Below are 27,418 nucleotides of genomic sequence, written 5' to 3' on the forward strand. Positions count from 1 at the left end.
TTGAATATTAAACGTATTCAAAATCGTGTCAAAGTCCTCTTCTACGTGTGTCAGACCCGTGCTTTTGAATTATTAAGTAGGAAGCCTCAGGTAAGCGTCATTCCGCACGCATAGCTCCGCCCTCCAACGCAGTCATTGGCTGCCTCTTTTAAATATTCACCGCAGGGGCTTGCAATTGGATAGATTCTTCACAGCTGATTTCATAAAGCAAATTCTTGGGAAGTTGTGTAAAATCACTAAGACACATACTCAAGGTCCACAGGGAATCTCTTAATCTATGAGGAGGGAAGTCATTTATGAGCGGCGCTGGACTTTCATTCATGTGAGTACCGGAGCTTTCATGTCTGCCGCAGCGTCTTTGAAGTTAAAAGCGGCTCCTTTGATCAGATCTTTCAATGCGCATCTAATTAAATGTTCTCAGTCGATCAGATGAGATATGATAACTGTATGGATAAAGGTGCGGGAGATCGTAAGCTTCAGGTCGATTTGCTTTTTCATATTGTGCATTATTTACTTCTATTTTCACTTGTTCTGCTCTTGAGATTTTAAAGACTTTTTAAACAAATATCAATGTGTTTATGTAAACATTATTTTGTGCTTTGATGTGCGCTTTGATAATAATAACAATTGTTATTTATTTATTTTCAGATGTATTTGATTAATTCAGTCTTTTACAAAAGCGTATTATGAAACTTTATTTAATTCAAGTTAAGGGCACCACCATCACCTTCATTTAGACCCAGAATTTCTTCTTACTTTTAAGGGATGAGAAGCTGTATTTTCTCTAAGTTTACTTTAAAGCGGTGTCTTGTCGTAAAATGAAAGATGCTTGAGGGACCGACTGTGCTGGTGTTTGTCGCAGTCCGATCAGAGTCCAGAAATGCATGAATACACACTCAAGATGAGAGTAAATATTATTTACGAGGTGAAGGTCACAGGCTAAAAGAAGCAAAGAGAGTTTATGGTTCCACTTTGTGAATTTCTATTGGATCATTTTAATAACATACAGACACGTTACAAAAACAGGGGGATCATAATGCATATCATCTAACATCTCTGTTGTAACCGCAGTAACAGTGTTGTGTGATAACTGCAGTGAGATGGGGCTGATCGCATCATTTCTAGTCAAATTGCCTCCTCGAGATGCAGAGCTGGTGCAAGGACAGATTCACCTCTTCTTGTGGTTCCTCTGCCTGTCTATGTTTGGATTTATGACCCCGTAGATGTGAAGACTTTTTTAGCTTGGAACACATCCAGCTCTCACCTCATCCGAGAAGCTTTTACATCATCATATTACGATGACAGATGACAGTACATACGGTTCACTCAGAGCACTGGTGTTCCACTGCCCTTATCCAGCCATTCGCAGTGTTAAAGCTATAAACACTAAACAAATTACTATAAAATGACATGTTTACTCTGCTTTCACTGTTTCTGCCCTGGCTGTTTTACACCGAGTTATTAATATGAAAGGGTAAATAATGCTAGTAATACAGGACAGGAAAGAACAAAGTGACAACCTCTTCTGAGGCCTTTAATCAGTCTGACATTCTGTCATCAACACTCAAATTATCACTATGCTCAAACCTTTGGTCCAGTAATATGACTAATACAATACTTATTTGGGTGCTTTGATTACACTTTCATGTCAAACAGAGGAGCGTATTAAGACTACCTTAATCTGAATTAATTACATGGCTTTGATGTTAGAGTTCAATGGGTTGATTAATGGAGTTGGGGCATGCATATTTTTTTTTGGAAATCGTTACTGCAAACACATACACTCATCTCTCTCCTCTTTGTGTTTCTCACCAGCTTGAGCATGTCCTTTCTGCCATATACTGCTCATATGCCGTTGTCTGAATCCAGATTTTGTCTTCCCTTATACGCTAAGAATGGGGGCCGAATAGTGTCAATCTTTCCATACTGATCTTTCACAGGTGTTTTACCTGTATTTCGAAATATTATTTGTGTTGTGTTTTAGGGTTAAAGGAAAAGTCATTAACATTATTGTCATTTTTTACTCACCCCCATGTCATTTCAACCTGTATGACTGACTTTAATACAGTACTAAAGGAGATATTTAGTAGGATGTTAGAGCTGTTCTCTTACAATGAAATCGGATGAAGACATGGACTGTCAAGCTCAAAAAAAAAAAAAAGACTAAAAGCCCCATAAAAGCCCATACAGCTTGTTTTCTATATGCCAAATCTTGGTAAACCGGAAGTGTCTTAGTACTTGTGTATGATAGCTTATTGTGAAAACAGACTAATATTTAAAGGGTTGGTTCACCCAAAAATGAAAATAATGTAATTTATTACTCACCCTCATGCCGTTCCACACCCGTAAGACCTCTGTTCATCTTCGGAACACAAATTAAGATATTTTTGTTGAAATCCGAAGGCTCAGTGAGGCCTCCATAGAGAGCAAAGCAATTTACACTCTCAAGATCCATTAATGTACTAAAAACATATTTAAATCAGTCCATGTGAGTACAGTGGTTCAATATTAATATAAAAACTAAATAATGATTATATAGTGATAACCGATTTCAAAAAACTGCTGCATGAAGCTTCGGATTCAGTGGTTCGGAGCGGCAAAGTCGTGTGATTTCAGCAGTTTGGTGGTTTGACACGCGATCCGAACCACTGAATCGACTCACTGATTCGATACGCTCGGAAGCTTCATGAAGCATTGTTTTGAAATGGGTTATCACTATATAATCTTTATTAAGTTTTTTTTGGCGCACCAAAAATATGTCGCTTTTTAATATTAATATTGAACCACTGTACCCACATGGACTGATTTAAATACGTTTTTAGTGGATCTTGAGAGTGTAAATGGCTTTGGTCTCTATGGAGGCCTCACTGAGCCTTCGGATTTCAACAAAAATATCTTCATTTGTGTTCTGAAGATCAACGGAGGTCTTACGGGTTTGGAACGACATGAGGTAATATGAGTAATAAATGAGATTATTTTCATTTTTGGGTGAACTTACCCTTTAAATTGCTATTCACTGAAAATCTCACCTTGAAAATGTTGCTTGTTCACTACTTTCATTGTACGGATAAAATCAGCTTGAATGTTTTGCAAATAACTACTTCTGTGTTCCACTGGGGAAAAGTTTCAAAAGACATGAGGGTTTGTAAGTTTTCACTGTTGGGCGGATTTATTTAAGTTCACAAATGGGATTTGCTATGTATTCAATTGTGAGCAAATTAGCAGTTTTCGTTGTAGTTCTACATTGTCTTAGATTCAAAGAGATACATATGAAGACTTCAGCATTTTTGTCAGGCTCCTATGTATAGGTTTCTACCTAAGTACCGGTACTTCTGAATGGGCTGAGGCTGGGATTTAGTGGGTTTGAAGTGAAAGTATTTTATGAACATACTAAATGTGGAGAGCATTCACTCAGTATCGTTATCTCATTTTTGACCGAAGTGGCTTCTGAACTCTTCATATATAATACATTCTATTTTGTATTTTTACATTAACAATGTAATTAATGTTCTATTTATTAGGGTGTACTCACACTAGGCGATCTGAACCGTTCCCGTGCGCGGTTCGTTTAGCTGGCCTTGGCCTGCTTGGAAGAGGTGGGCCAGAGAACAGATCGGTTGGGCTTGGGAGCGGTATGCTTGTAGAGTGATCGCTAACCGCGCCAGAGCATGGAACAGCTGTGCGCTACTGTCATCATTACGTCAGCAAACACCAAACTATTACTACTTGGATACCCTTTTCAATTAATTAGAGTATATTTAGGTTTATAACGCGTCTGGTTTTCCTCTTATTGACAACTATTTGTAGTTTGTAGCTGCAAATTCCTCTATCAAAGTCAGCTGCCTCCATAATAATCTTCTGATACTGTACGTGCAGTGCAATCAAGTGAAAATCACTGCGTGCGCGGCATAAGTGATAAATCTATTAGGCAGTCTATTTGCATAAGTGCTTTTCTTCCTGTCTATTTCAAAACAAAAAGTTGCATCGTGAATGACGTAAGCTTGCTCCAGCCCGGTACGTTAAGTGCAATGTGAGTGCAGGTCAGCGGGGGGGTGGGGAGGTTCGAGGGGGGCAATCGATCTCAGGCATGGTACAAGGCAACCGTGCCTAGTGTGAGTACACCCTTAAAGTGCCCTATTATGGTTTTTCGAATATTCCCTTTCATGCAGTGTGTAATTATAGCTGTCTGTGAATGTAAATGTTCTGCATAGTTGAAAGTGCACGATAAATAAAGTTATTGTCTCCCAAAAGAAAGAATCGACTCTGCACCGCCTAAACGAGTCGTTTGTAATTCGAATCCCACTGCGTGACGGTCCTACGTCCCTAGAAAATACATTTGCATAATGCTGTACGTTGTCCGCCCGCGAACAACTTGACCAGCCCACAAACACGTCATTTTACTGACGACTGCTTCTCAAATCTCAGAGTTCAATGCAGGATTCACAAAATCTGTATGTATGCACCCTTATTGTTACAATTAATACAGTTCCCACGTGTGCACTGCAATAAATTAGAAATATACACTTCAGTTTGTTGACGGACGCACACTTGTTAATGCTGATGGTGAGGAATTACAGTTGCAACATCTCATGCTGCACCTCAAAATCACTGAGAAACGTCCTGCTCAAGTTGTCCTTGTGATGGAGGTTCTGGCTGAATAAGTAGTTCTTCCAGTGTTTCATCATCCGACTCGCACTCGGATTGATATGGTAAAGCCGACAACTTCGTCTTCACAGTGTGTCCAATCACTGAGCTTTAGGAAGCCTCCGGAGCTGAAGTTTATGGTAATGGCCGTTTAGAATCCGACACGCGCTGTAAGCGGTAGACCAATCACAACAAACTGGGCCATCTGGTCAATCAGAGCAGAGTAGGTTCACGGAAAGGAAGGATTTAGAGAGACCAATTCATCCATCGAGTTGTTTGAGAATCATTGAAAAATGTGGTGATGTGCAATGTATATTATGAGAAAATGAAACCTTTGAAAATGAAAATGACCTTTGATGCATGTAAACCTGTTGTAGGAGACCCCCAAAACAAAATTAGGAGCCTTTAAAATGGCATAATAAGGGCACTTTAAAACCTCAATCATTATCTCATCAAGTTAGTTTTTTATGGCGTTTCTTTACATTTATTCCAAAATAATAACTAAAGGCAGTAACAATTTAAACAATATATTTTATTTGTGACCTGATATTCAGCTGTTCTTTTTAATAGTCAACTTATTTACATCATCAGTCATCAAAGCTCGGTAAACACTGGCCACAGACTTGAAGATGTACCTTTAATTTAATCAAGCTGATTGCTCTCTAAAAAAATCCAAGTCATGTTTTCAGGCCATTTTAAGTTTGATTTTGATGTGACATAAAGCAATGATATTGTGTTGAGTCGTTTACTTAGTTGTTAATCCGTTTTCCCAACACCATAATTTTGTTAATTCAGACCGATTCATGAACGTGCACGAAACAAGAGACGGAAATTATAGCACGAATCAATCATATCCAATCATAGCGCGATGGAGGCATTGCCTCCTCTCACGTGACTTTCCACATTCATTTTCAATTACCTCAAACCCAACACTTTCGGGGCTCTGTTAAAACCAAGCAGCAACCTCCCGCAGTTTATCTTGAAGCCAATACGGAAGTGACATATACTGCAATTCATCGACTGGCCGCTAGGGACAGGCTCCAGAAGTGAGCAGAATTGAGCCCCATGTTAAAATGCCCAACTTTACAGCAGATTAAAACAGGTTTACAGCCTGGTACAAATTGTGGTTTTGGTCTATACGGCTAATTTTGCCCTTCATGACAACTGTGAGGGGGTGAATTTTTTTTATAACTCATTCGTTTACATTATATAAAGCATTAAAGTTCTGCATAATTAAGGGCGTGGCCACTTCGAGTGACAGGTGGATAGCCATTTATCTGCTGTCTGTTAGTCATCGCGTCACTTCAGCTCCGCCCACTTCCCGCCTTTTTGCCCATTTTCTGTTATAAGGGAGTGACGCGTGATGACCATACTTTGCGCTTTAGAACGGCTCATCAGAATCCTATGGGTGACGTCACGGACACTACGACCATATTTTTTTACAGTCTATGGTTAAAACTCAATGGGCTCAGGGGAGGCAAGACGCAAACTCCCGCTGTAACTTTACCTGCTGGTGACACTGTTGGACAGTGTTACTTTAGAAAAATTAGTGATTTATACTAGGGCTGTACCATTAATCGAAAAATAAATTCAGAACCTCTAACTGACGTATTTTTTTAATTTTATTTTTCGTTATTTCAGTTTTAGTCACGTGACTCCGCCCCGTCAGTCACATCAAGTGCAGTTTGCAGGCACACAGAGAGATGCAAGAGCTGTTATATTTGTTTATAGATGCCCAGAATCACTATAGTAACTGCATGTTTTACACAGTTTATACAGGTAAGTTAATTACCATTCTTATAGCCTACGCGCTGCCACACACACACAGACAGCGTGTGCAAGCCCCAAAGCCAGATCGCTTTCACTTTCGTCCTCAATAAATTTATCAAGTAAATGCGTTTAAAAGCTTGAACATTTAGCGTGATTGTGCACTATTAAAAAACAACTACACGGAAAATGTATCCGTTCAGTGCTCAGCATCTTTCTGTGACACAGCGAGCCGAGCCGTGTCGCGTCTCTGACAACGCGCGCGCGCCCTGAAGGCAGACCTCTTTCACCTGCATCCTCACAGAGCTTTGTCATTTGTATGTGTTTTAAGGCCTGCCAGTTTGAACATTAAAGCGATTTTAGACCATCAGATGTGTATTATGTTGAACTAATGCCTGATATATTGTGACAAACAAACACTCAGACAGCTTGCACATCACGTGAAAATAGCGCACAGAGAGCAGCACAGAAAGGCAGTGTCAACACTGTCCTGTGACTAAAGTAAAGTCACTAAAGTAGCTTAGAAACTCAACCGTTATATACATATATTTTAATACCTTTGAAGTAAGTACAAACCACAGCTTCATAATGAATAGAGACGGTATGAGTAATTCGCACACACAGTCACTCTCTCATTAATGCATTCTAATAAATGTAATGTAGGCCTACTGTGTTAATTTATCTGATGTACGACAAGCAGAAATCTAACCCATACACAATAACTGCTGAAAGTGAACCGTTTCCTTCAAGTATTTTAAAATCACAAAGAAATGCACTTTTTCATTAGAAAAAAAAATTCCACCTTTAATAGTAGAAAATATTTACAGTAAAAACCTATCTTATCAGGGCAAAAAATGAAAAGCAAAAAAAAAAAAAAAAAGCAAAATAATCGTTCATTAATTGTAATCGAGGTAAAATGTTCAATTAATCGAGGTTTTTATTTTTGGTCAAATCGTTACAGCCCTAATTTATACACTTTTTAAGTGTCACGTTTTGTAATGTTTGAGTTGTTTTATTTTTGTATTTCTTTTTTTGAGCAAGCTCTGCCTCCCTTGCTTCCTCGGAGACAGAAAGATCACATCCTTATACTCTTTGTAACGTATGGATTTTGCCATCCTAAATGTCTGTCTCATGTGCAGTGAAATGGCTTCGACTCTCAGATCTTAATTTGGTCCATTCTGACCTGTCACATGTCTGCAGTCTCTGTATTTATGTCTCTGTCCAGTGAGTGTAATGCTGGGAAGGTAATTGCCTCTTAACACTGTAGAAAGCAATTCAGTCTCCTAAAACTCAATGAAAGTGGAATATCTCGACGGTGTGGCTCAGCTCAGGATGTTTTACAGTTCCTTCTCTCTTGAGTGTGTCACAACACTGTTTTTCACAGATCGTTTTTATGACAGCGATCTTGTCATAATTTTATTCTAAAGATTGATTTATTCTTTATAAAACTTGATAAATTTCACAGATGACAATGTTGGTGTGGATATTACTACTCACTGTGGGTGTGTCTGGACTGTCCTGGGGTCAGCGGACTGAACCCATGTTTGCCTCAGTAACTCAGAGTGTTTTCCCTCCGGACTATGAGAATAATCCTACGCAGCTCAACTATGGCGTGGCTGTCACTGACGTGGATGGAGACGGAGATCTGGAGATGTTTGTCTCAGGGTGAGTGTTCTGGTCCTCTTATGGCTGGATTTCCAATCACATGCATTGTTTCCAGTGTTTATGACATTACGTTTCTTTAGAGAAATAACTCGATCATTGTCTAGAAGTTATATGGTTCTTTTGTGCTGTTTGGGTGAACTTACATTTTTGGAATATTGACACAGAACAGAAATACTGGCCAAGAACATTACCTCAGTTTGTGGCTTGAAAGTGATATTTTCTAGGAGAAACAGAAATGTCAAAGCAATTAATTGGGCTTATTTGTAAACCATTTGTGAAATGATTTGGATCTCAGTGGATTTGTGTTGATGAAAATAGATGTAATTGGAGAGTTCAATGTTTAGTTTGAATTTTGCTCAAGACTGAAACGAAGTGCAACTGACAGAATTTTATCTCTAGGGATACTAGAATTAGTTTTTCCTTCTATTAAATGACAGCCGAGGTTGAATTGTGGGATTGCTGGTCATTGAAATACACCAACAAGGATGTGCCTTGTTGGAAACAGGAGACTAAATAAATGGAATAAGGTTATATTAGTAATCCTTCAAGGCATGTTTTTATTTGAGTTAAGTTTTCAGAGAATATCTTGAATGAAGTTTATTTTTCCTATGCCAATGGCATTTTTTCTTGTTTTAAACATAAATCTAACAACAATCATAAAAAAAATGCCAATGGGGGTATATATATTCACTTTTAATTTCTAAATATGTATATAATACAATGTTTTTAGAGTTTTAAATATGTTCTTTGTTAGTCTGTTTTAAATATTTAACTTCTATGTATGCTCTACTTTTTTCTCTTTAGCTACAATGGGCCAAATCTGGTGTTAAAGTATGACAAGTTTAAGAAGAGGCTTATTAACATTGCAGTTGACAACCGCAGTTCTCCATATTACGCACTCAGAGATCGACACGGCAATGCCATCGGAGTGACAGCATGTGACATAGATGGTGATGGCAGGGAGGAAATTTATGTCCTTAACACTAATAATGCCTTCTCAGGTATGAAACGGTTTCATGAACGACGCTCTGAAGGTAATGGTAAAGTAAATGGATGTTAGTTTCATGTAATTGTTCTTGTCATTTCATGCAGGTAGAGCAACGTACACTGACAAGCTCTTTAAGTTTCGTAACGGGCGGTTTGAGGATCTCCTAAACGATGACATAAATGAACACAGGGACGTTTCCAATCGTGTGGCAGGCCGATCAGTCGCATGTGTGGACAGAAAGGTAACACCTCTACTAAGGTTTGTGTTAAATGAAAGCTTTGGCCACTTCATCCCGAGCAAAACGTTTTTCCTCAAGTAAAACCAACCAGGTGGAAAAAGGAATAATTTGTATGTTTTCCTACAAACTCTCACATCTAAGATCCAGATTCCCATCATTTTCAGGGATTTTTAAATAGATTTCTAATGGAAGATTCATGGGGAATTTGGACATCAATTGGTGACACAAAACACATTTTGGTTTGCACAAACCATGTGTATCTGTGTTAGAAATGAACCAGAATCTACAGTCAAAAACGCAATGGGCGTGCTGGTCTGAAAACGAGGTGTGTTCAGGTGCAGTGTTGGCATGTTGCTATTACAGGCAACTGAAAAAGACTGCGCCATTGACAAACAAAAACGCAGTATTTTTTGTCCTATTTAAAGAGTTATTTACACTCTGTTTGTTACACACACAGGGACGCAGCAGCACAAAAATATTTTTAAGGGGGGGGGGGGGGGGGGGGGGGGGTCACACAGTTTCTGTCAATGTCATGTCTATCTTGAGTACCTATAGAATAGTGTTGCATCCTTCATATCTCCAAAAAAGTCTTTAGTTTTATCATATTTATAAAAGACAGATACGCTGTACCGAGTCTTTCCGAATAAAACCTAGCAGCTGGAGGGGTATCGTGTGGGCGGAGCTAAGTCACGAGCGTGTACAGCTATTGCATTGAGAGCGTCTGAAAGCTGTGACATCCTGTTTTTAGAACACCATGTCATGCGCAAGTTTTACAACATTTGTGTGTGTTTACTCATGGTTTATGTGGACATGATTTGGTTTATGACTACTGTATGTGACTTAGCAGCAGTGGCGGCTGGTGATAACTATTTTTGGGGGGGCGTTTTTTTTCTTCGGCGGGGGTGGGGGGGGGGGGGCAGTATCAAGATGCATGTTGACTAAATTCAAGCATTAAAGAGAAAACAGTGTCTTCACTTTTATCTTTTTACACATTCATTTCCCACATATAATTGAATGAGGAAAGGAAAAACAAAAGAATAAAAAAGCATGTTGACTACTTGAACATACATTTTGCCCTCCTTTCTTTCTGGCCAGAAAATTTCTCAATGACTCTCTGATTAAAGTCAGTCTTCTCAGTAGTGTCATGACGTTTGCATTGTTCAGTCAGATATTTGAGGTCTCTTACTCCCGTTGTTGTCCACAAAACTTCAGTACCGACACTTTGAAATTAAAGACAGGGAAAGCAATAAAGGGCATTGCTAACAAAACATCCAGCAAGCCACCTACGTTTCTCATAACAAGCGCGTGAAGCTCCGAGTGTAGCTTCATCCTCTGTCACTGGCCTGGATTTGTAAATTGCGTTGGTCCAGTTCGGGATCCTTTATCCTTTTTTTTCTTCCAGCGGACGCCTTGTGAAAGAATTTGGTTTAACTGCTACAATCTCTACGAAAGTGATCATCCACAAGGTTTTGGCAGAGTCGGAGTGACGATGTCGCCCACTTTTGCTTTAGTGGCCAAGAGCGTAAAGTTGAATGACAGGTGACGAGAACCAATCAGATTGGATAAAATAACATGTCTCCAATCTGATTCGCCAGTGACCTGCGTCCGGAGGAGGATCTTTAAGAAACCAATTAGAGACCAGCTTCAGGTCACATGTTGCCCGTAGATTTTTGGACTCAGATAGACATCCATTTGTCCGGCGTCCCTCGGCCATGAAACCGCATGAAACATATTGAAGAACATATAAAATAGTTAACCGGTCAAAGCCAGTTTTTATTAAATGCTGAGGCTCTTACTAACAGCTGGCACATTGTATGAGTAAACTATTTTATTTTTATTTAATTTTGATATCATTTTTGTATACAAGTATATTTCTGGATGGTTGATGGGGGCGGCGCCCCAGCGCCCTCTATTGACCAGCCGCCACTGCTTAGCAGTAGCAAGGAACGGTTTTGCACGTCAGTCTAGTGCATGTTTACATAGAAAAACGATGAAGCGCGCTTTGTGTGAACGGCCCCAAGGTTTAATGTAAAATAATTAATTTAGTTCAGCATAATTTCCCACTCTTTGTGTATTTTTGTTAGGAGTGGTTTTACAATAAACAAACAGACACCTATAGTGGTCAGCTAAACAATGCTCCATTGATAAATTAACTATACGTTCATGTTGTTTACTTGATGAGCACTTGCGTCGATAGCCAACAACACACAGACATTTGAAGCAGTTTTACTCGCCGTCTGCTTCCAACGCATGACTTTGAAACTTTATCGTTGGGACTGCTCAATCTTTCAGCATTAGATGATCTGCAAATCCAGAGTTGAACTGGGCCTTGTTTATAAAACAATCATCGCCGAAATGCAGGGAACAAACAAAAACACTTGCACAACTCCGTTGCTGCTCCGGGAAAAACAAACTCCATCCACTGTCCCCTTAACACTGGGTTCTGAGGGAAGATGAACAGGGGTGTCTTGCCCTGACAACCATTTGCCCTGAAAACACACTTCTTTGGTGACTTTGTTGATTTCGTGAAGTCCTGTGACCTGTGTAGCGTAGCCGACGACTTCCCTAAAGCCGAGCAAAGCGCGTTGATGGGCGTGCTTGCTCTCTCCGTGCTTGTTGAACTGAAACCGGAAGGAGTATTTTTGGCACAGAAATACTCCATCAAACGTCCAACTTTGGCCATGTTTAGCATGGGAATCCAAGTCTTTAACAGTGTAAAAAACTATGCATGAAATAGCATTATACCCCCCCCCCCCCCCCAATTAAAAATAATAGGATTCCTGGAGAAGCGTTCAGTCTTTCCGCTCACAAATTCCACCATATTAAATAGCAAATCCGCCATGGTGCAAGCGCAACTGGGTTTTAAAGGGAATGGGGGATGAGACTCTGATTGGTTTATTGCACGTTACACCCTAAACACACCCATGACTCCTGAAGAGACTAGGCACAACCCTTTTGGACTATGTGCCTGGCGCAGACCTTTTTGTAGATTCATGTGCTTCAGACCATGCGCTTAGATCATTAAAATAGGGCCCTAAATTATAGCTGTGCAGAAAAATATATACTTACACTGTTACACACCTCCGGTCATTAGCAACCCTGAACAATTTTTACAAAAAGGGAAAACAAGCATCCTTTTATCGTCTTGTTATTTTGTTCTTGTCATATTGTTTATAATGAATTGATTGAGGAATACTATTCCTCAAACTTTAAATAATGAATGAGAGGGAGGGTAGTGAATGAAGTCCCGGGTCACTAAAGATCCGAGGTATGCGTTTAAGGGTTAAAAGTTGATAAGCTGATTTATTTTTCTTTTCTACTTCTGCATTAATACATGGCCGGACATGTGGCAAATTTTTTTTCGAGAACCACTGCTGCGGTGAATATAAACTTTTCTGGTTATGCTCAGCTCTAAAATATCTCATAGACCAGAAATTGCTCTTCTTGAGTGCAGTATGTAAAAAATGCTTTTTTGAAATGCTCATTCAGTAATCACGAATGACTGAAAATCATGGAAATTCCTAGGTCAAAATGTATGGGAAGAAAATGTGAATAGTAAGTTGCAGCCAGAGGTATGTGTCGAGTGACTGTTTACATCTCGTTACTGATTGTTTCACCCTCACAGACTCGAAATCTTCTATGGCCATCATTTACTGTCCACCATCAGCGTCGAGTCCTGCCCCCCTCAGCCAACCAATATGATTGTTCATTTCCAGCGATCTGCGATATTTGTCTCTGACATTAAATCATGTGCTGTGATAATTAGAAAACTCAAGGCCTCATTTGTTTCTTTTTGTAAGGAGACGTATTAGGTGGGAAGTGCAGCCTTAATTTGTCTCTCTGCACGTAGGTTATCAGAGTTATCCCACCGTCTGACCGCGCTTCACTGGTACCTAATCCCAGATGGCATGATGAATGGCAAAACATGTCAATGATTTGTATTTAGTCCAAAACACAATAAGCTGAACAGCATATTTTCGCAATTACTTCTGGACGCAATGCTGTTGTGTGGAGCAGTCAGCAGTGAAGGATGCTCTGTAATCCTGGGGAAGAGCTGCGAGGGATTGAAATGGATTTTTTTCACCCGCAGTCATTTGACTGGGCTGATGATAGGGAGACGATGCTGCTTAAAAGTATTTCACCAATGATTTTATGATTTAAATGATTTAAGATCAGGCTTATAATAGGGTTGTAGAGAAAAAAACACAAAAACAAAATGTGTTTGCTCTTCATGGAACTGAATTGGGGAAAAAAAATAAAAAAATCGCCCTGTCATTGGATTATGTGATTGCACTCTAAAAAGTAATTTAGGGGACCTGTTACCACAACTTAAATAAATGAATGGTTGCAAGGGAAACATTATAATTTATTGTTTTAATTAAACATTTTCAGTTGCAAACATTATTTGTTTTAGTTCTGTTGACATAATGTTGATCAATACATCAACTCAATATCGTCTGTAATTACACTAAAATTTCTGCATTAATTGGCTTTTAAAAAAAATAAGTTGTAGTAACTTAATGAAATTCTCTTGGCAAAATAAGGCATTGGATTTCTAGTTCCCAGCATGCTTTGCATAGGACTGGATAAGGAGAATATAAGTTGAAAGTAAGTGTTCATTTATTTGTTTTTAGTGAAGGGTAAGACCTGTTAGTGTTTAATGCTGTTATGTTTGACATTGAAACAGTTTCTGTAATGTTGAAGTTTTTGTGGATATCATGCTGAAGCGTAGAGCATGTAAACACTATTTAACTCAATAAGCAATGACTGCTCCAATGCCATTGACAAGCAATATCTTACTTGTTCATCAAATATATGTTAAATATGTCATGTTAGCTTGTGTTATGATAGCTGTTGATTTGAACTGGAATAGATGAGATTACAGGGTTAGTTCACCCAAAAATAAAAATAATATAATTTATTACTCACCCTCATGCCGTTCCACACCCTTAAGACCTCCGTTCATCTTCGGAACACAAATTAAGATATTTCTGTTGAAATCCGATGGCTCAGTGAGGCCTGCATAGCCAGCAATGACATTTCCTCTCTCAAGATCCATTAATGTACAAAAAAGCATATTTTAATCAGCTCATGTGAGTACAGTGGTTCAATATTAATATTTCAAAACACTGCTTCATGAAGCTTCGGAGCGATATGAATCAGTGTGTTGAATCATGATTCGGATCGGGTGTCAAACCGCCAAACTGCTGAAATCACATGACTTTGGCGCTCTGAACCGCTGATTCGATACGCTGATTCATAACGCTCCGAAGCTTCATGAAGCAGTGTTTTGATCGGCCATCACTATATAAGACGTAATTCCGTTTTTTTTTTGCCGCACCAAAAATATTCTCGTCGCTTTATAATATTAATAGTATGGGTGTGGAACAGCATGAGGGTGAGAAATAAATGACATTATTTTCATTTTTGGGTGAACTAAGCCTTTAATTTGTTCCAGGGTAGTTGTAGCAACTTAATTTTTTGAGTAATCAACTTAAAAATGTGTGTTTATGCTACAAAATATTAAGTTCTAACTCATTGCTTGTTGGTTGAATGTAGTTTCACTCAAAGTTGTCATAACTCAAAGAAATGATGTTGAAATGAACTGTTGAGTTATTTATTTATTTGTTTTTTGCCAACACATTCTTTTTTAGAGTGTTACAAGCATTTTAATCCAGATATGCTATTTAGTACCTGTAAAAAGTTTGCAAGTTTTACAATTTTCAGACCCACTTTATATTAGGTGGCCTTAATTACTATGTACTAACATTTTAATTAATAATTTGATATAATGAACTTACTGTGTACAAATATGTTTTTACATTGTATGTACTTACATTTTAATAAAATTATTACATCTTATAATTACACGGTTGACATTTCCCTTACACCTAACCCTACCCTTAAACTTACCCATACCACCACACCTGTCCCTAACTTTACCCGTATCCCCCCTCAATATCAGCAAAAGTGTTTTGCAATACAATATGAACACAATAAGTACATTGTACTTTTTTATGTAAGTACATAGTAGTTAAGGCCACCGAATATAAAGTGGGACCTAATTCTTTATGTTCTTGAAAGAAGTCTCCTGCATCTAGGCTGCGTTTATTTAATCAAAATCAGTAAAAAAACTGTACTATTGCAAAATATTATTACAATTTAAAAGAATTGTTTTCTATTTTAATAAATTAAAAAATGTAACTTATTCCTGTAATGGCAAAGCTGAATTTTCAGCATCATTACTCCAGTCTTCAGTTCAGTGTCACATAATCCTTCTATTTTATTATTATCATCAATGTTGAAAACAGTTTTAGCTGCTAAATTAATGCATATTAGTGCACCTGTATTGTAAAGTGTTACCAATAATTGTAAAAAAAAAAAATATATATATTAGGGCTGTCAACGTTAACACATGCGATTCATTTAAAATTCTTAAAGGCCCACTGAAGTGCCTTGAAACGCGCTGCATTATTCAATGTGTTGACATATTGAATTACTGTGCAGCTCCTCCCCTTTTTTTTGAAACAGCCAATAGCGTTTTGTTAAAACCACAGTTTGACTAGAGCCTTTCTGTTTGTTAAAGCCAGAGTTTCCTCCTAGTCTCTAACCGTTTATCATCATATTCTCCTCCATATCGCTTTGAAATACAGCATTCTGTGCAGAATTTAAATGGGCCCGATATGTTTTGTTGTCTGCGCAGACTCGCGCATATGATCCGTGCTGCGCTCTAGTGTCTCTAGTCAAAGGCTCTAGTCTAGACTATGTGTGTGCGCTGCGGCTGTGTGCGTGAAAGTAACGTGAAACCAGTCTTCAATCGCCTCAACTGAAAGCATATTTACACTGTCTGAATCGTTTCCTATCGCATGTATAGTGCGCTATGTGCCATTCACCATGTAGAAAATAGTAGATGTGTGAACAACTGACCGATTTCAGACTCAGCTTCGGGGTCTATTTATAATGCAGGGGGCGGGACGCTTCAGATTCTAGAGAGCATTTGATTGGACAGAAGATGTGATGAGAATATGAAGTCTACGATGATGTCATCAAAATATATGATTTATTTTAACGGAAGTGAGTGACTGTAATTTTTGAATGCTTATCTCCTAAACTCAAATTTTGGAACACACCAGCTTATCCCTAACCTTAAGGCTAACATAATTATACTAAAAGCTAAAAAACTTCAATTTTGATTTCAGTGGACCTTTAACGCGTTAAAATAATTTAACGCAATTAACACAAATAAATTACAGAAGTACCTGAAGCTGCATCATTAACGTAATTTTCCGTCACACAGTAGATAATGTTAGAAGAGTTTATCACAATCACACTGAGCATCTACAGCACCTGTAACCCTGGTAGGAGGAAATATCCATAACTCTTTAACCCGATTCTGCTTCTCTGTTTGTAATCAGGCCATTTAAAGCCGTTAAACTCTGGGAAAGTTTTCAATGATCCAGTAATCGAATTCATTCAAACATTCCAAAACAGCTCTAAGAAGGGCAGGCTGTTTACACCACATATATCAGAGAGATATATACATATATCGTGTGAGAGTCTGTTATATGGATGCACAAACAAACCGTGTATGTGCGCGCTCTCGATCACTGATCGCACGCTGCATTCATGTACAGACACATTTCAGTACATTTGCGTTGATTCCACAAACACTCAGGAAGGATAATGTTTAATTTGTCATGTGTACGTTAGTGATGTCCGGTTTGCGAACAAATCGTTCTTTTGAACCCGTTATTTTTAGTGAACTGCTTGAACCAGTTCACCAAATTGGACTGAACCGTTCCAAAAAGTTTGCATCTCTAGTAAGCACTAATCCACACATTTCTAAAGTTATTCACTTTTTGACGTGTCTGACTCCAAGATAAACCAAGATCCCAGAGTTATTCAGTTACTCCAACAGTTAAGACATACTGTTAAGGGAGAACTGATGATGATGAGCACAAGCAGCAGAGCAGCTGATATACTGTATGTAGTGACTAGTGAGCAACGTTGTTGTGTTTAGTAATCGTAGCAGGTTTATGCCATCAAAGCGGTTGATTTAGGAGGTTTTTTTGGCGTTTCCTTGTGGTTCTGTTCGGTACTGCAGCTTGACTCGTCTACATTTAAATTGACATTTTATATAAAATGTCTAAAATGAAAACAATCTCGTTGTTGTTGCTCTGTACACACACACTATACACTGTGAATTCTGTAAAGTGTTTGACGGGTGCAGGTGTGTATAGATGTTTTATATAACTGAAGTATATGGACTCCTTATATTTGGTTATTTGGTGTAATTTTGGAGTCTCCAATGATCCTTAAAGCTTGTAGAAAAGACAGTTTTGTGAGAATCACCCTTCAATCTGATTGTTTACTTTGGATATAGCAAATTATGACAAAATGAATGTGTTTAATAAGATAAATGGCGAATGCCTAATTTCTCGATAAGCATGCGATTAATCATGATTAATCGCACAACAAAGGTGCGATTAATCACAATTAAAAATTGTAATCTATTGACAGCCCTAATATATATATATATATATATATATAATTTATATATATATATATATATATATATATATATATATATATATATATATATATATATATATATATATATATATATATATATATGTATATGTATATGTATATGTATATGTATGTATATATATATATATATATATATATATATATATATATATATATATATATATATATATATATATATATATATATATATGTATATATATATATATATATGTATATGTATATGTATATGTATATGTATATATGTATATGTATATGTATATATGATCATAGCCTATCTAGCCTACTATTCTAAATTATAAGCAGTGTCTAAAAGCATATGCTAAATGTTTGTACATTGAAGTTAGACTTTTTCTATCTAAAAGCAGATGACATCATCTGCCACCGCAGTTGTAGAATGACCCCTGTGTATTCCCTTCAGCTTCAGAGAGATTAATATTCAAATGCAATGTGTAGTTTTTCTCTCTTTGAAACTGAAGCAGTCATTTGTCACTTCAAAGTGGACTGGAAGACACATGGGCCTGTTTCTGTTGGGAGATGGATTGATCCTCACATTCGTCTGTCTGCATGGGTTAGTGATTACCAGCATTATGTGCTTATTGAGGTTTTCTCTCCCATTGGTACATTAAAAAGGCTAAATTTGACAGTTTAGACTGCAAGAAAAGATATGTTAAAACAGAGGTGCCCCAACTGCATTTATGTAAGTATATGCACAAATGACTAAATATTGATTTCAACTAAATATTGGTAATAATGTGGTGTGGTAAAATTTCCTAAATTGTTATTTTCATTTCATGGAGTGGAAAGTCAATAGTACAACAATTAGTTGAATATGCTTTGAAATAAAATATTAATTTCCGATCCTCTGCTGGCCCTTGTTACTGGGATAATTTCTGTAAATGTCCTTTTTTATTGATAAACAGAGCATGAAAAACATGGAAATCATGACATTAAAACCTAAAGCTGCTAATAAATACCGGGACAGCATGTATTTTAACTCAATTATGCTTTAATCTGTATTTTGTGACCTGAAGTGGCGGTTATGTAGAAACCAGAGAGCGTTTGACATTTTCATTGTTGTGCGTCATTAGGATTCTGGTCACGAGCTGCTGATATTTATATACTTATGTATATATTTCTTTATTTCACCATTTCCATGCTGTTGGATCGTAGGTGTCTTTATTGAAACTGTGTGCGTAAGTTCATTTGCTTGGCTACTTCACTGACTTCATGTCCACAGGGAATCTTTCTGATAATGGGGTGTGAAATTAATATCCAAGGGGAGGCAGTTGAAATATGTGTGTGGTGTGTGAGTATATGTGCGTGCATATGCTATATGAATGAGTGTTTCAACTTGTTTCTTATATGTTATGTGAAGATCACATAGAAAATGTCTTGGAAACTATTTTGCTACTTTTTAAATGCCATTTATGTATAGATTTGATTGTTTTCGACCTTGTCGACCCAGACATTATGTATTTCATGAAAATATAAATTAATACATGAACATAAATCATTTCAATATTTGCTGTAATAAATTATATACAGTATTAAATACATATTTAATTAAAAGTCACTTTCAGCACAACTTGTGAGAAATTTTAAAAAAGTCTCTGTTGTTTTGTCCATGAAATCTGTTATTAGCTATATCTCTGTACACTTAATGCTTCTGTCTCTCTCTCTTATTTTAAAGGGAACAGGTCGTTATTCCATCTACATTGCCAATTATGCCAGTGGGACTGTAGGTCCTCATGCTCTGATTGAAATGGATGAAAGTTCAAGTGACCCGTCCAAGGGAATCATTGCGCTGTCAAACGTGGCCGAGCAGGCCGGAGTCAACAAGTTCACAGGTGCATGTCTGCTTATTTATGAATACGCGAGCGGGAGTGTGTAAGCGTACGATGATGTCAGACAGTGAATATATTACCCAGGACTCTCTAACGGCCATGAGCTGTAGGATCCAGGTTTTTTGCCTTGTGGCTGATTTACAGTAGAGCTCAGTGCTCATATCAGCTTTGAATCACTGAGTTATAGACAGTGTTTATCAGCTAAAGCAGCCAGTAATAGAGAGAACAGGGCCCTGGAAGGCAGCGCTGAATAAAGAGATGGCGGTTTTGGCCCACTCAGCTGTTTACTGCACTGAAAGTCATGTGAAGGCACAAGGACAAGTGAGCCATATTTCAGCACTGACTTACTCAATGAAGCAACCATTCCATTAATCTCTATGGGGAGAGCAGGGCTTCGGACCACTGTTCGGAGCTGTTTTGGGGAGGCACTCTTGTAGCTCAAAATGAAGCTACAAGAGTGCCTCCCCAAAAGCAACAAAACGGAGCTCTTGTGATATTCTCACCTCAGCACAGGATTCTGTCAAAACTTTGACAAACTTCACATACTATCCAACGCTATCTCACGATCAATTTGTACGTATTTTACAAGGTGGCTAATTTGCACAAATTCGTACGACTTCACTAATACGAATTTGTATGTTTTGTCTAAACCCTAGTTACGGATAGGTTCAGGGGCTGGGTTAGGGGTAGGTCATTTGTATGAATTCATACGAATTGGGCAAGGCATAAAATACGTACGATTTAGCAAAAATGAGGTCGTACGAATTTGTATGAATTAGCCACCTTGTAAAACATACGAATTTCCATGAGATCGGTTGTATTATCACATGTTTGAATGACATGACCAATTCGTACATATTTTATGAGATGGCTAATTCGAACGAATTTGTACGACCTCACTCATACGACCTCACTCATACGAATAAGTTGATTTGTTTAAACCCCAGTTATGGTTAGGTTTAGGGGCTGGGTCAGGGGTAGGTCATTTGTACGAATTCATACAAATTGGGCTACTCATAAAAAACGTATTTAGCATGATTTAGCAAACATTGTACGAATTTGTACGAGTGAGGTTGAATGACACAAAACAAGGAATGACTTTGATTTATATATGATTTATAAATGACTTTCATTTATATTGAAATTTTTTTATTTTTTAATTTATTCACATATTTAATATGTAACATATTTAATATTTAACATGTTTTATTCATATTTTTCACATATTTTCACAAGTTTGAACGACACAAAACATGGAATGGCTTTAACCGAAACATTTGTTTTAATTTATATTAAACAATTCTTTATTTTGTTTTATTCACATATTTCATATTTCACATGTTTTATTCATATTTTTTACATATTTTCACAGGTTTGAACGACACAAAACATGGAATGGCTTAAACCAAAATATGTTTTGTTTCATTTATATATATATAAAAAATATATATATTTTATTTTATTCACATATTATTTTAAAATGTAACATTTAATATTTAACATATTTTATTCACATTATTCACATATTTTCACAAGTTTGAACGACACAAAACATGGAATGGCTTTAACCAAAACATTTGTTTTGTTTCATTTATATATAAAAAAATATATATTTATTTTATTTTGTTTTATTCACATATTTCATATTTCACATGTTTTATTCATATTTTTTAAACATATTTTCACAGGTTTGAACGACACAAAACATGGAATGGCTTAAACCAAAATATGTTTTGTTTCATTTTTATAAAAAAAATATATATATAATTTATTTAATTGTATTCACATATTATTTTAAAATGTAACATATTTAATATTTAACATATTTTATTCACATTATTCACAAAACATGGAATGGCTTTAACCCCCCAATTTTTTTTCATTTATATATATATATAAAAAATATATATTTTATTTGATTTTATTCACATATTTCATATTTCACGTTTTATTCACATATGTTCACATGTTTGAATGACAAAACATGAAATAGCTTAAATCAAAATGTGTTGTATTTAATTTATATTATAAATGCAATAAAGTATGTAAAATATGAAATATGTTAAATATGTAAATAAAATACAATTATAAAAAATGCAGTTATTCACATATTGTCACATTTAAATGACATAAAACATGGCATGGTTTCAACTGCAATATTTGTTATTTTAATTTAGTTTATAATTTTTTATGTAACTATTTAAAAAAATGTAATCTGAAATCTTACAAAAAAATCATAAAAGAACTCCCAAATTTCTGCTCCGATGTAAGAGCCATGAAGGCATGATTTTCTTTAAAGCTGCTTTGAAACACTGTGCATTGTGAAAAATGCTATACGAATAAAATTGACTTGCCGTAATTCAACTAGAGGTCAAGCTGTAGAATAGTGATCGCCGGGTAAGATGTGTTGAAGGAAAGCTCTTTAAATGCACATGTTCACACTCCCTGTAATGTGATTATGGGCAGCCAGAGTCTGTGTCAGCAAAAGCAGCAGTGAGCTGGGGCTGGGGAAATGAGCTGGAAAGCCACTAACGATTTCTGCTGTGCTTTTGGTGATGATGGCCGTCTCTGCTGTGTGTTATAGGGGGACGGGGGGTCGTGGTCGGTCCGATCCTCAGTCAGACCCTACCTGATATATTCTGTGACAATGAGTACAGCCCTAACTTCCTGTTTCGCAACAACGGCGATGGTACATTTACAGATGTGGCGGCACAAGCGGGTAAGCAAGAGCTGTCGCGTTTCTTTTCCTTGATGATTTTGTTATGAATGGTGAATTTGTTACCATTTTACAGCAAATGTGAAATTAAATATTTGCTTTTTTGTTGTCGCAGGGGTCGATGACCCGATGCAGCATGGCCGCGGAGTGGCGTTAGCCGATTTTAATCGTGATGGGAAGACAGACATCGTCTATGGAAACTGGAATGGGCCTCATCGTCTGTTTCTACAGCTCAGCAACAATCGCAAGCAAAGGTTTAAGGTGCAGATTTTATCTCAATTTTCTTATTCTTTTTGCTGTAATGGAGGACAATAAAAGTTTATTACAGTGCTTGCGAGGCCTGAGATGTTAATGTTGTTCTTTAGCTACTCGGCAAGCACTGGTATTTCCTTCAGGAAATGCAAATCTAGTTTTGTTTTTTATTAGATGTGAATACATACTGAATGGTAGGCTTCATCTCTGTAATGCAGAACAAAACATGATCCCTACATTTTAAGCTGCATAATTAAATCCTTGTGACAGAAGACAGAGGATAAAATAATAACATCTGCTGTCTGATTAGAGGATTCAATTATTCTCTAATCATTGTTCTATTGTTTGCGCAGCGACCTGGCCTTCGTTTCAGCTGGTAAAGCACAGTGATTGTAATTAGTCACAGTAAGATCGAAGAACCTCTTTTTTTTCCCTGAGACTCACACAGGAACTTTTATAATCTGCTGAGAGCTTGACTGAATCAAGTCTGCATGTTGTGATAAATATTTGTTCATTTTATTAATCTGTTTAAAAGTTCAGAGTCAGTAAGATTTTTTCAAGGAAATTAATACTTTTACTCCGAAAGGATGCGTTAAATTGATCAAAAGTGACAGTAAAGACATTTATAATGTTACAAAAAAACTCTGTATAAAAATAAATGCTGTTCCTCATCAGTCACTAGAACATCATGTCGACTGACAAATGGGGTCTCCCTTGGGAGCCCCAATCACTTCTGAGTTTTAGAAAAATTGCCAATAATAATTCCCTGTACATAAGGGTATATAAGATGGTGGCACGCATCCACTCATTCAGATTTTTGCTTCACGGGCATGGTTAACACTCTGGGAGAAATGCGGTTTACAGGGGGATATCCCGCTCCTCTGCAGTGTTGTGTGCCGTCGAGCTGCCGAGTGATGGCACGGGTCCTTCTCACGGGGAACCCAGCTTGTCATTTGGTGCTCCGAGTCAGGATAAAATTTCGATAGCTGCTTCGGAGAGCGGGCTATTGTCCTCTGCAGTGGTAGATGATGCCGACCTTTCCCCTTCAGGCGTGGTTGCTCAGAGTTGCAGAGTTGACGGTATGCTTGCCGGGGCCGCTGCGGGCATCGGACTCGCGTGGAACCCTCCACCTTGTCCTGAGCACTCGAGGTTGGATAATTGGTTCCTGTGTTTTGCACACGGTTCACAGCCGCGTACCGCCCTGGTGCCTTTCTTTCCGAAAGTGCATGAGGAGGTTCAGAAGACGCTGCCAAAAGCTGCTTTGCAGCCTCCTTCACTCTCACTGGTAGGGCCGCCAAGGGTTATGTGCAGATTCCCAAGGTGGGTCTTAGAACTTACGAGCACTGTCCCAGAAGGAGTAAGACCCAGCCCTGGCGTTGCTGTGTCACTCTGGTTAACACTCTGTGTCACTCTGGGGTGAGTTTCCCGTACAACGACGTAACTCACTGCTTAACTACCATAGTACGATGCATCGTTGAAGAAATCAACTAGCAAGTCACGACTGTTTCCCGAAACCCTGTCGTTCAACCACGTTGGTTAATGATGTCACACAGGTGGTGGAGTAATAAATGCTTTTAATGAATTATTTTGAGATCGAATTCATGCTAGATTTTTTGCTATACATTATGGACATGGCACCTGAGGAATAATTCAAATTTTTCTCAGTTATTTTGCTTTATTTCCAGAATCAAATAGGCTCTTTTTTACGTACTAGAGCACGTCCGCACATGCGCACTCTTCAAAAACGGTGCTTTAAATCTCTTGACAAACTAAAAGACATTAATGACATTTGTATGTATTCTAAATAAAATATATAGGTTGTACTGAATGTAAGCTTGCTTATTTTGCTCAAGATAAGGATTTATGAAATCCACATGTCATGCAAACAAGAAACTATGCTTTTAACCACAGGTCGAGAGCTGTCGTTGCAACCACACAAGTTTGCGATGCTGTTTGCAAACGTTCATTCGAACGACGGTTTCGGGAAACACTGACTGGTTGAACTATATTGATAACGACGGAACTTGCGACCATAGTTGGCTAACGATGCTTTTGGGAAACGCACCCCTGGTTAACACTCTGAAGGGTTATGTGCAGATTCCCAAGGTGGGTCTTAGAACTTGCGAGCGCTGCCCCTGAAGGAGTCAGACCCAGCCCTGGCGTTGCTGTTTCCTGTTCACGCCCTGCGTGTTTACATGGAACACACACTGATCTCCAGGAGCTCTAAGCAGCTCTTTGTCTGTTTTGGAGGTCAGCAGAAGGGTGCCTCCTCCTGGGCATTGGTGCGGTGCCTCTTTAGCAGACATCTACAGAGCTGTGGGCTGGGCAACACCTAATACCACCGGCTCCGAGGCGGTTTCTTCCCGTGTGTTGGGTAAACAAACGGGTAATGTGCGGGAAGGCTGGCTCTGTGTCTCGCTTGCAGCACCATTTCCCTCTATGGGTGGGGTGGAGAATTTCCCAGTTGGCGAACCCTGAATTGAGTTCCTCCGAGCATCCTTCAGTAGTCAGACATGGTGGAAGCGTCCAACGACAGGCCCAGCACTCGAGTGCATGCCCGCTTGTTCAACCCCTGTACTGAGCTAGATGCCCCATGTGTTGTGATTCCCCTTGGTAATCCCATATGTGTATTCTTCCATGGTACAGTTTCCCTATTGGTAAATCCATCTTTCCCTGGGCAGATTTTGCTCTGCCCCGCTTCTGCGTCTGTAGTAGTTTTATCGCGTCCATATTTTAAGGTGTAATAATATTTCACAATAATGTTTTTACTGTAGTCAAAAAAAAGAAGAATCTCAATCTGCTCTCCTTAATCTTATTTTTTCTAAGAGAAACATTTGTCCTACGGGGCCAATCAGAATTTGGAAGTCTGCTAATCTTGAACTAATGGTTTAATTAGGCTATGTAAGCAAGCCTTTCCTTAAATAAATAACACACAGACACACACACACAAAAGGAAGGGACATAAAAAATGTATCTATTTTCCAGCAATAGTAAGTCATGAAGCTGTATTACCAGAGTGTGTCAGACAATTCAGTTTGACTGGATTGTTGTTATGGATGGATCAGTGCTGTGTCTGTAAGTCTTCCTTGGCTTTAGTTTGATCCCAGTGTTAGCGGCAGTGATTGGCTTCTTTAGCACAGAGATAAATGTCAGCAGGAAGCGGTTTTATGGGGGTCAATTGTTGGGTTAATGTCTCACGGGAGAGCTTACAGAAGGATTTGTGCATCAGCGTAGGGTATTGTGACCTTTGCCATGTATAATTGCATTGTGATTAAGACGCTCTGTTATTCTATGTGTTCATTAAACTTTGGCTGAACAGGGTCACCAGCTAGTTTAAGTGCATGTGCTAGTTATAATAAGGGTGAACACATTTATCTTGGATCTTAGACTATCTATCTATCTATCTATCTATCTATCTATCTATCTATCTATCTATCTATCTATCTATCTATCTATCTATCTATCTATCTATCTATCTATCTATCTATCTATCTATCTATCTATCTATCTATCTATCTATCTATCTATCTATCTATCTATCTATCTATCTATCTATCTATCTATCTATCTATCTATCTATCTATCTATCTATCTATCGTTTTGTCGTTCTGTCTGTCTGCCAATCTATCTATCTATGAAAAAATGTATCCGTCCGTCCGTCCATCCTCCCGTCCATCTTTCCATCCATGGGATGATCAGTATTGTCGCATGCTCAACTGTACCTCCTCTCCTGGGTCCTGTCCAGAGATGGCCATCACCTCTCCTTCAACCAGACAGCAGAAGGTCACTTCATGGGCTTTCACCTGCAGGTTTTATGAGCCCTATAATTAAAATTGGGGTTAATACCTGAGAGAGTGCCGGCATGCTCAATAACTCTTCCATGACTCGTTGCTGCACTATTGAAGCGTGACGTTAGCAGTTACATTTTTCAGCTCCCACTCCCTGAAGTTTTTAGACTGTGATTGATTTACCTGCAGCTTATGTCATAAGATATCATACATCTGACTCTCCAAATACTAAAGCTGACATTATCCTATCAGAGAAGGGGGAAAAAACCCCAAAGTTTTGTCCCAGTTTAATCTGTAGAGACAAATACATTATAAGTAAAGTGAGCCATTCTTTGGTCGATTGATCCCAAGTGTAAAGAATATAGACAGTGTCATGCTTTCAAATTTTGACCTCTGTAACAGGACATTGCCACACAGAAGTTTTCCATGCCATCTCCTGTTCGCACTGTCATCGTAGCTGACTTCGATAATGACAATGAACTGGAGGTTTTTTTCAACAACATTGCCTACAGAGGACCATCAGCCAACAGACTTTTTAGGTATGTACAAAAATACTATACTGAAATGCAGGGGGCTAGATTTTAGAGGGGCGCAGAACACATAAGGAAATGTTTAGGAATCACTGTCAAGCTCCAAAAATGGCAAAAGAGTGCCTTAAAAATACATGACACTAGTTTATATCCTTTCAGAAAGTAAGTGTTTTAATATATTACTATATATTGAATAATACATAAGGGGCCCTATCTTGCACCCAGCGCAATTGACTTTGTACACCGACGCATGTGTCATTCCTATTTTGCACCCGCGCAAAGCGCGCTTTTCCCTCCACAGAAGCACGTCGCTAAACTAGTGAATGCACTTGCGCTCCCTGGGCGGGTCAGCGCAAAAAAGGAGGCGTGTTCCGGCGCAAACAATCCCTGGTGCTATTTTGCTGTTCCATTAAACAATTGCGCCACTGACCAGAAA

General features: G+C 38.1%; 1 protein-coding gene across 1 annotated transcript in view; it reads left to right on the forward strand.

Moving 5' to 3' along the window:
- Positions 1–258: 258 nt before the first annotated feature.
- crtac1b (cartilage acidic protein 1b) overlaps positions 259–27,418 on the forward strand; it is a 60,711-nt gene continuing 33,551 nt past the window's right edge. The window contains exons 1-8 of the mRNA XM_079842979.1: positions 259–322; positions 7,877–8,076; positions 8,881–9,077; positions 9,169–9,305; positions 19,543–19,699; positions 22,281–22,415; positions 22,528–22,673; positions 26,855–26,991. Coding sequence (XP_079699105.1) covers positions 278–322; positions 7,877–8,076; positions 8,881–9,077; positions 9,169–9,305; positions 19,543–19,699; positions 22,281–22,415; positions 22,528–22,673; positions 26,855–26,991 — 1,154 coding nt within the window. The 5' untranslated portion in view covers positions 259–277. The remainder of the gene's footprint in view (positions 323–7,876; positions 8,077–8,880; positions 9,078–9,168; positions 9,306–19,542; positions 19,700–22,280; positions 22,416–22,527; positions 22,674–26,854; positions 26,992–27,418) is intronic.

Source organism: Gobio gobio (genome assembly GCF_949357685.1).
Source record: "Gobio gobio genome assembly, chromosome: 18".
Taxonomy (NCBI): Eukaryota; Metazoa; Chordata; class Actinopteri; order Cypriniformes; family Gobionidae; genus Gobio; species Gobio gobio.